Here is a 9,417-nt window from a genome sequence, read left to right on the forward strand (position 1 = left end):
GATGGAGCAGAGGCCCCGGGATGGAGCAGGCCAGAAGAAAAGAGGGTGTGAAGCTGCGTCAGAGAGCGGGATGCACTTGGCCTCCAAGGCCGGGCACCCTTGGGCTCATCTTGGGACCACCATGATCATGACCAGAAAGAGGACATGCTTGGGGCTCAGCCTCGGACCATCTGTGAGGCAGGACAGGAGGCCTGGGGGGCTAGGAAGATGGGGCCTCCCCCACAGCCCAGACACTCATCAGCCTGGAATTTCGGGAATAATCGCTTTGGGCTTCTCAAAATTCTAGATGCACCGAGTAGACCTGGGGGCGGCAGGAGCAAAGAGTCATGTTCAGAATGGTTCTCAACCTGCAGTGGGAGTCATTGATTGAGCGCCCACTGTGTGCAAGGCATAGTGACAGATTTTACCGCAAAACGTGGGAAATGACGCAGGGACCGACAGTAGGCCAGTGCAGCCCCCCTCGCAGGCCTGCGGCCCGCCTGGGTGACGAAGCAAGGTGCAAACTCCCGCCCCTCCCGCAGGCAGGGGCAAAGCAGAGCCCCAGGCCCCCGCCTCCCGCCCCCCACACACACCCTTCTCGGGGCCTGGGTGGCAGTTACCTTGGCTGGCACTCCCTCCCTGCACAGAACTCCTGGACAGGCTCAGGCCGGGTCAGGGCGTCGCAGTAGCTGTCGTCCACCTCGATGCCATCATAGCGGACGCACATGGCGTACGTCGACATGACCCCTGGGTTCAGGACAAGGGAGGGGCCAGGTGAGCCAACTGTGAGGACCTTGGTGACTGGCAGACAGGCCATGTGACCATGGGCGAGTCACCCGACCACTCAGCACTTCCCGGTTTAAATCGGGGATAGTGACAGTTACCAGCTGACAGGTCTGCAGGTGGAGCCCAGCGAGGACGGCTTTGTGGATCTGAACTCTCTCCCCGTCCATGTCCCGTGGCCTGACCTCTTCTTTTTGCACCCTCACCCCATCCAGCCCAGGCTGGGCACCCAGTTTATGTGTCACAAACCCTGGGTTTTAAATAAACTCAGATTGGCCCTTACAGAGGCCCAGAGGCAAAGCCAGCCAAGCGTCGCTCATTTTCATTCATTCAACAACTACCCATCCATGGATGGATGGATGGATGGGTGGGTGGGTGGATGGATGGATGGATGGATAATCTAACCATTCCAGCCCTTTGCAGACTCCTCAGATGTTATATTAGATCTTCAGATCCTCCCTGCCCTTCCATGGCATGCCCTAGTCCTTTCAAACTCCCTCTTAAACTTTCTTTAATCATTATTGTGATTAAATACCTGGTACTCTATAAATCCCATCAGGGGACAGTATGTAAAGGGCCAGCCCTCAACTAAAATTATTAATTCCTTGAGCCCCAGCTCCACCTTCTGCTTCTCTGGTCTTCCTCCCCTGCAACCCGTGCTCAGTACTGGGCTGGCACATGGGCCAAAGTCACTACACAGGGGGTGGGTCCCTGCCAAAGAGCCAGGATGACTCAGGGAGAGTGTTAACATGGGGTTAACATTGGTGAAATGCCCAGGTGAGGTTAGGGTTTGTGGTGGTTGTTATTACTGGTGTGTGTGTGTGTGTGTGTGTGTGTGTGAGAGAGAGAGAGAGAGAGAGAGAGAGAGAGAGAGAGGGACCCAGGCTTCCTGAATGTTGGAGGGAACGGAACCCTCCTCACTGGGGTCACCCTTCCCCCAGAGGGAAATTGATTTCCCCGTAAACCAAGGGCCCCAGCCACCTTGCGCTCCCTTCCCAGCGGCGCGTGTCTGAAAGCCGGCGGCTCCTGCCTTTCCAAGCCCCAGCCCTGGATGGAATGAAACAGCCTGGGAAGCAGCCCACATGGGGATTTTTTCTTTTTTCCGTAAGGGCCGAGCCAGGTTGCAATCACTGGTGCCTCTCCGCCAGCGCTGGGCTGTGTCGTCTTTCGCCGTCGCTGAGGGGGAGACTGGCTTCCTGGCCAGGTCTGTTCAGAGTGTTCCAGGCCTCAGAGACACCAGCTCTGGGGCCCAGGGAGGTCCAAGTTTAGGGACTTGCAGACCCTCAGCAAGTGCCTGATTATTCATTCCCTCCTCGTCATCGAGTGGAAACACAGCAGGTCCTGATCGAGACGGGAATGCTGGTCCCAGCCCAGTCTCTCGCTGGTGGGGTGGGGGTGACGTGAGCGCTGTCAGACTCTCTGGGCCTCAGCGTGCTGCTCAGAGGAGCCCCCCAGGGATGCAGGGCAATCAGAGCGCCAGTCGTCTGGACACCCACCTCCCTACATCAGTCTTGAACGCGGTGCTTTTCAAACCTTCTTACTGAGCCCTTTCAAACCGAGCCCTTCCTCTAAATAAAAGGCGCAGAGAAGCCCGACACTCAGCTGGGTGGGCTTGCTCTGCCTGAGGTGCGTGAGCTTGGGGCCCGCCCGCTCCACTCCCCTCAGCCTGCGCCCAGGAGGTGCCAAGAACAGCTGGAAATCATCACTTGAGGCTCAAGCTAAGAGTCCAAACCGATTCACCTACATTTCTACCGCTCCCAGGAGCGTCTTTAAGGAAAGGAAAGATTGCTTGCTGCCATGGCTGAAGTTCAAAGACACAGGAGAGCTGCTATGTGCCAGCGACACTGTGGAGGTTTGCACAGACACCGTGGGCCACGGAAGGTCTGTAAACCACCCCTGGCCCCAACGCCAGCCCGGCCTCTGCGCCCGGTATAGTGGGATTTGGAGGAGAACTGGCCACAGAGGTCCCGTTCAGCAGGGATCCGACTCCACCACTTCTGCCGAGCGCCATCTGTGCGCAGCTTAGTGCCTCTGCGGTGACGGGGGGCCCACTCCGCGTCAGGGCCGTTCATGCCAGTCCCGGACAGGCTCGTCTAAAGGAGAGCGCTTCCTTTCAGCAGAGCCCAAATCTGTCTTTCTCACTTCCTTTCTTCTTTCGTCCTACTTTGCGCCTTGGGCCACCCAGGGCAGGTCTGCCCATACCCTGCCTGGCCACTCTGTGGGTATTGAGAGATGGTGCTGTGACCTCCCTGGGGACGATCTTTCACCCAGGGCCAGGCTCAGGCCCCTCGCCACAGAGGCTGCTTCGTCCTGGAGGGATCTCAAGCGACGTCACCTCCCCGGGCAGCGATGTGTCCGGGAGGAACAGGAGACGCTCCCAGTCACGTGGTCTGTGACAATCCCGGCGTACATGGGGACGACATCGGGGCTCCCAATTCAGAACAGGACCCTGCCCTTGGGGAGCAGGCTCTCAAAGCAGGCTCCTCCAGCACCCATCCCAGCGCTCAACCCTGTCCTTTCCCAAGACCAGCAGCAGCAGTGCTGGCCGTGGCACCCGCTTGTTCAGCTTTGGCCATGACAACTTACTTCTCGTTTCGTGTCTAGCCCTGTAACCACGTTTGGAAAGGCAGACATCCCGTTTTACAGGTAGAAAGTTGAGTCGTGGAGAGATTAAGCAATTTGCCAAGGGCATGGGGTGTGGCGGACCAAATAGCGCATCCCGAGCGTTCACCACATACCCCACAAAGCCCACCGTGCGCCCTCCAGAATGTCAGGGGGCCAAACTCAGCCTATCCCGTGCCCTGCTGGGGGAGGAGGGGCATGTAAAAGGAGGGGCCCCAGATTCCAGCCCAAGACGGAGAGCCTGTGGTCCATTCAGAGCCCTGCGGGGCCACCTCCCCAGCTCCTCCCTCGGGCCCTCCTCCTGAGATGCCAACCAGGGCTGCAGGAGGTGTGACCACGCCCAGACCATCGGTTGCCCAGGCTCTAGTCGGTGGCTTGCTAATTCTTCCACACTGGCCAGAGCATGCAGGGGACATCCAGAGCTCTGGTCAGCTGGGGTGGGAGTGCAAGGGCAGGGTCGGGGGCATCATACATTTTGAGTGGCAGTAACTCGTCTTGCCCAAACCCACACATGAAGTCGCAGGTATAGATAAGGCGGCACCCGGGGTCTCCCTACATTTGCCACAGGTCCCGGACCTGGGCCTGGCATCTGACCTTGCAGCAGTCCCCAGGGGGAGGGGACCAGAGCTGGCGGCAGATGGAGCCCCAGGCCCTGGGCTGTAAGCCAGAAGCTTGCTGTGGTGGCATCCAGCCACGTGAGCAGACATAGGTTCAGACACTTACTAACCCCATGTGTCTATCTGCCCAGGCAACCCCGGGGGTCTCCGTTCCCCTCCTGCTTCCTCCCTGGACGAGGTCCTAGAATCCCAACGGTTCCCTCTGCCACAGACCACGTGAGTCTATTTCCCCCTCCTACATTTGCTGTAAGCAAAAGTAAAATCCTGACCACCTGAGATTTCTTACTTTTTAACCAGAAGGATGTTTGTTCTAACAAGGTGTGATACGAAGAATGACGAGGGAGCCTTTGGGGGGCTGCATAACCCCCAAGCGGCTGGGCCTTACCGTGGTCCAGCACATCGTAAGCACAAGGACATCCAAACTCCCACCTCATCGCACTGCCTCGTGGGTCAGGAAACTGCTAGATAAGCTCCGTGTGGGCAATTTGGGGCTACAAGCAGGTGCATGGGCCCCGAAGCCTGGACTCGCACCCACCGGGGAGGTGGGCTCGGCAGGTGCCGCCCTTTGGCACCCGTCACGGGTACCTGTGGTGCAGGTGGAGCTGCAGGGCTCGTGGGACGAGAGCTTCCACCGGTACATGTCCGCGGGACTCACACCATGCTTGCGCGTCTTGGGCCTGGTCCTGAAAGCAGGTGAAGCAGAGAAGGGGGTGAGTTTCACGGGAGGATGTGTTCTCATCCATGGGGCGTGGTTGTGTACCTGTCCTGAGGTCCAGGCAGAATCGCCACCTGTCGGGGTCCCAGTGCCCACCGTCTAGAACAGAGACAAGGGAAGCAGCGCCCACGGGGCGGCAGGTTGTAGGAAGGAACGGACGTTGGCATTTTCCATCTCAATGACTGTCTGAGCTCACTGGCCTGCAGGCGTCAGAGCACCTTCGGGGGCTAGGGGGTGAAGAATCTGGGGCTCCCCAACATCGCAGTTGCTCCTTCCACACACACAGCCTTCTCGCTGTCACCTTCTAGCAGGGTCGTGCAGATTCCTCCTGCCCTGTCCCCGGGAAGGGACCGGAGAAGCACCTGGTATGCTGAGAAGGTGCAAGAATTCTCTCCCACGGCCTCCCTCAGCTGGGATTCTGACTGAATGGGGCACACTAGCCATTGGGCCTCCAATGATCAAAATAGAAAAGCTCAGCTGCAGACGGGGGAGTGGCCGCGTCCCCTCCAGACGCCTCTGCCCAGGTCTGCAACGGCTGCTGTGCCAGGGAACGCCGGGCTGGGTCCCCGCCAGCGACGGGCTCGGATTCTTGGCCGGAACTCAGACGGCCCAGCCAACTATTGTTAGGACTGTTTGCTTCTTTGAACCAGTCGGTGTGCTGGGGCCCAACCTCCGTATCCAACGTGCAGGCTCGTTTTGGACTCGGCAGGGGCAGAGGGAGGTGGCGGCAGCTCCCAGAGCCCGGGCATCTGCTCTGAGATGCAGACGGCTGAGTCTGAATGCGGCCCGTGGAACCCTGCCACCCCCAGAGCCGGCAAAGGGGACGTGGTGCCATGGCCCGGGGGACGGCACATCCCTGAGACCCCACCGCCCAGCTCCACTTCCCTTCCTGCCCAGAGGGGCTGACTGAAGACCACCCTAAGCTCAGACCCTCTCACAGAGCACACTCGCAGGTCCTTTCCTTGGGGCTTTCTGTCACCCCAGAGGTCAGGCTTAGATGAGGGTTGCAGGGCATCCATTCTAAAAGGCCTTCCAGTCAATTCTGTGATAGAGACATTGGTTTGGATTCAACTGGGAGTTTACTGTTTGTCTTCCAACTTCTGGAATTTCACAAGTGGATGAGAACGGCTCTTACACTTTACTTTTGCATAAATGTTGCCCTGAAGACACATCACGCTCTGAGAACCAGGAAATAGTCTACCCACGGACCTTAAGCAACGAATTTACAGATGCGGCTACGTTAACCCAGGAAGGAGGGAGAGTGAGGAGAGGGAGGGGAAACCCGAGGGCAGCCGGCCACAGGCGGGCGGCTGGGACCCCTCACCTGGTGGCATCCCCACCGGGAGCCTGCCCCAGCCTTTCCACACATACGGGGGAAGGGGAAGGTCCTCCCTCTTTCCTCCTTAAAAGTGAGCGGGAACTTTAAGATGGGGCGCTCCACCCACCCAAGACCCAAGCATCTCAGAACACGGGACCCGTGGAACCTCCCCAGGGAGGAAGAGCCTGATTCTGAAATGTGCTGATTGGGTCCCCCACCCTCCTTTCCACAGCTTTAAATTCTCCCCAAGAACAAAAGGGGATGAAAAGATCCAGCCCCTGCCCGGCCACCCCACCCATGGAGAAGCCATCTTTATCTAATTACACCCTCCTGGGCCAGCAGGCAGCGTGACTCATTCTGGAGAGACAGCAAGCGGTTCAAAATAACCCTTCGGGTTTTAAGCACCAAAGGTATTTTTGGGGGGGGCTGCCCACATGGCACTGCTCGTGGGGGCACCGCATAGGCGCCTGTCCCGCCTCGAAATGGGTATTTGCACGACAGTGCAACGTCTAAAAGACTCGTTCTCGGAAGCGGGGCCCTGGGGAGAAAAACACCCAGGAAATCGCCGAAACCACCAACCCTCCACCCGTCTCCATCTGGAAGGAAGATAGTGCCCTCTGATCCGAAAGGCTCGGACCACCTCAGCCCTGGGATGCCTCAGATCCCGCGTCTGGACCCTTTCCCCAGGACCGCCACGCTTGTTTATAAAAGGCTCATAAAGTGCTTTGCTCCCCCGCCACCCCCGATCCAGGCTGAGACAGGGACCCTGTGTCTCTGTGTCTCGGACGCTTGTTCCCAACGCCAGCGTCTGGTGTCGGGGCGTCCCTTGATTGTTCGGGGCTGTTCTGAGAAGGTGAAAATAACCTTTCCTTTCTGGGCTGCCCCTTTGATTTCGCCCTCTCTGAGCAGACGCGACTTCCTGTGTTTGGACAACTAGCTGTGACAGGGCTATTTTGTCCTGGCGGTTCCCCCGCCCCCCGCCCCCCGCCACCTCCCTCAGCCCTTTATCTCCAAAGACCATCTTTGGTCTCTGGTCCGCAGTGTGCTTTGAAGCAGCTGGTGGGGGAGCCGCCCACCTCACCACGTCAGGACTTTCTGAGTAATGACCATCATTGTATTAGTTCCTGCATCCCACATGGCCATGGAAACCCAATCATTCCCCTTAGGGCCCAGGGGTGGGGTGGGAGTCAACTGGGATGGGGCAGGAGATGTTCTTTATAATGTGACCTAAGGACCCAAAAGCCTGTGCCGTGACCTGGCTTAAGAATCCTTGAGTGCCCGACCGGCGGGCCCTGAAGCATCGTCTGACAAGCCCCTCGCTCAGGGACAGGGAACTGAGGACCAGAGAGGGTCACCGATGGGTCCAGGTCCCAGGGGAACGGGGCGGGGAGAAGAGAGTTGAGATGGAGACCCACTGGCACTTTCCATGCCTGAAGCCAAATTAAACAGCAGCCTGTGTGCCCCCCTGGTAAACCCGTTCATAGAGGGATCCTGACCATGAGATAGGCGGCCTTCCTCGCACGGGCTCGTGGTCCCAGAAGGGCCCCTCCCCCGCCCCGGAGGCTCAGTGCACTCATGATCTTTCCCGTTTCCTGGGTCCTTCCTAGGTGCCTTCAGCGCTTCAGTACCGGATGGAACTCAGTCCTCTGGCCAGCCCTGGGGCTGAGAAGAGCCCTGAGTAACTGGCCCCGGATCACAACAGCAGGTGCCGGCTGATTCTGAACCCCCCTCTCAGACTCAGAGCCTGTCTCGCCCTTCCGGCCGCTGGATGCCACACACCCCCAAGGCCCACTCCCTGCATTCTGAACCCGGGCCAGGCAAGCAGATGGCCTAGATGGACCCTACGGGAAGAAGGGCAGCCGCAGAAGGCTCCAGACCTCCCACTCTGGCCACATTTGCAAAGAATTCCACCCAGAGCCTCGGAATGGCCCCGGATGTGCCCTGGTTATCTCATGGGGCCTCGGAAAACAGCTTGAGAAAAGAGCGGGGCACCTCCTGTGGGCTCAGGGGCCCAGATTCCCTGCTCTCGTCCCCGGGGAAGGGTGAGAGAGTCATCTCCACTTGCCTCACCTCAAGAGTGAACCCCAAATCTTCCATCAAACTCAATTCCCCAAGGACGCCCGCCTCTGCGTCCTCAGCCCTGGCCAGGGTTCCACTGGCTTGGTGTCTAAGCCAAGGGGTTTGGGTGGGTCCTCAGAAAACAAGATAAAATAAAACCCAGTGCACTTGGACTTCCCTGGTGACACAGTGGTTAAGAATCCGCCTGCCAATTCAGGGGAAACGGGTTCGATCCCTGGTCCAGGAATATCCCACATGCCACAGGGCAACTAAGTACACGTGCCACAACACCCGAGCCTGTGCTCTAGAGCCCGCGTGCCACAACTACTGAAGCCCACGCGCCTAGAGCCCGTGCTCCGCAACAAGAAAAGCCACCGCAGTGAGAAGCCCGCACACCGCAAGGAAGAGTAGCCCCCGCTCGCCGCAGCTAGAGAAAGTCCATGTGCAGCAACGAAGACCCAACGCAGCCAAAAATTTAAAAATTAATTAATTAATTAATTTAAAAAAAACCAAAAAACAGTGGGCTTGTTCCTGCCTCTAGTCCCCGCTCGCCACCAGGGGTGCTGAGCCTGGCTCAGTCTGTTTAAACCAGCCTCGCTGCCCTGTTAGCCTAGAGAACAGGGGAGTCATCATTGGCCCAGGGAATTGTCCTCTAGTAGGGATAGTGGAGGCCTGGAGCCACCCTGATCCCAGCTGACCCCAGCCCAGGGAGGCTCCTGGCCTCAGACTCTTCCAGGGCCAGCCATGACTCAGGTGTTCCCAAGTGTGACTGTCCAGGCCTCCCCCGCGTGTCCTTCGCTCTGGACTCTCTCTCACGGCCCGTCCCAGGGCAGCTCCAGCCCCACAGCAGGAGGCCTTGTTCCTAGTGCCTGACTCGGGGCCTGGACCCTGGCTGGAGACTCCATTGAACCATCCCCCAGTCTCCTCCGTGGCCAGCAGGGAAGGTTGTCCTGAGCCACCCCACCGTCGGGGAACGTTATGGTCTCCCGCAAGAGCTGTCCCACCTTATGCACAGCGACCATGTGTGCAATGAGCATCCAGACCGAGAACCTAAGGACCCCAAGCCTCCAGTCTCTGAGCCCTAAGGACGTCGCTTACCTACTTTTCTGAGCCCAATACCCCTCCCTAAAGCTAAGGACCCCAAGCCTCCAGTCTCTGAGCCCTAAGGACGTCGCTTACCTGCCTCTCTGAGCCCAGTACCCCTCCCTAAAGCTAAGGACCCCAAGCCTCCAGTCTCTGAGCCCTAAGGACGTCGCTTACCTGCCTCTCTGAGCCCAATACCCCTCCCTAAAGCTAAGGACCCCAAGCCTCCAGTCTCTGAGCCC

At 58.6% G+C, this 9,417-nt stretch overlaps 1 protein-coding gene across 10 annotated transcripts in view; it reads right to left on the reverse strand.

Annotated features, from left to right (window-relative positions):
* Positions 1 to 9,417, reverse strand: part of ADAMTSL2 (ADAMTS like 2) — a 34,203-nt gene that overhangs the window by 6,364 nt on the left and 18,422 nt on the right. For all 10 annotated transcript variants that reach the window (XM_029202493.1, XM_029202487.1, XM_029202485.1 and 7 more), the window contains 2 exons: positions 4,587 to 4,684; positions 600 to 726 (listed from right to left, as the gene is read on the reverse strand). In XM_029202493.1, the coding sequence (XP_029058326.1) occupies positions 600 to 726; positions 4,587 to 4,684 (225 nt within the window). The remainder of the gene's footprint in view (positions 1 to 599; positions 727 to 4,586; positions 4,685 to 9,417) is intronic.

This window comes from Monodon monoceros, unplaced genomic scaffold (assembly GCF_005190385.1).
Source record: "Monodon monoceros isolate NGI ecotype Baffin Bay Population unplaced genomic scaffold, NGI_Narwhal_1 Super_Scaffold_5, whole genome shotgun sequence".
Lineage (NCBI taxonomy): Eukaryota > Metazoa > Chordata > Mammalia > Artiodactyla > Monodontidae > Monodon > Monodon monoceros.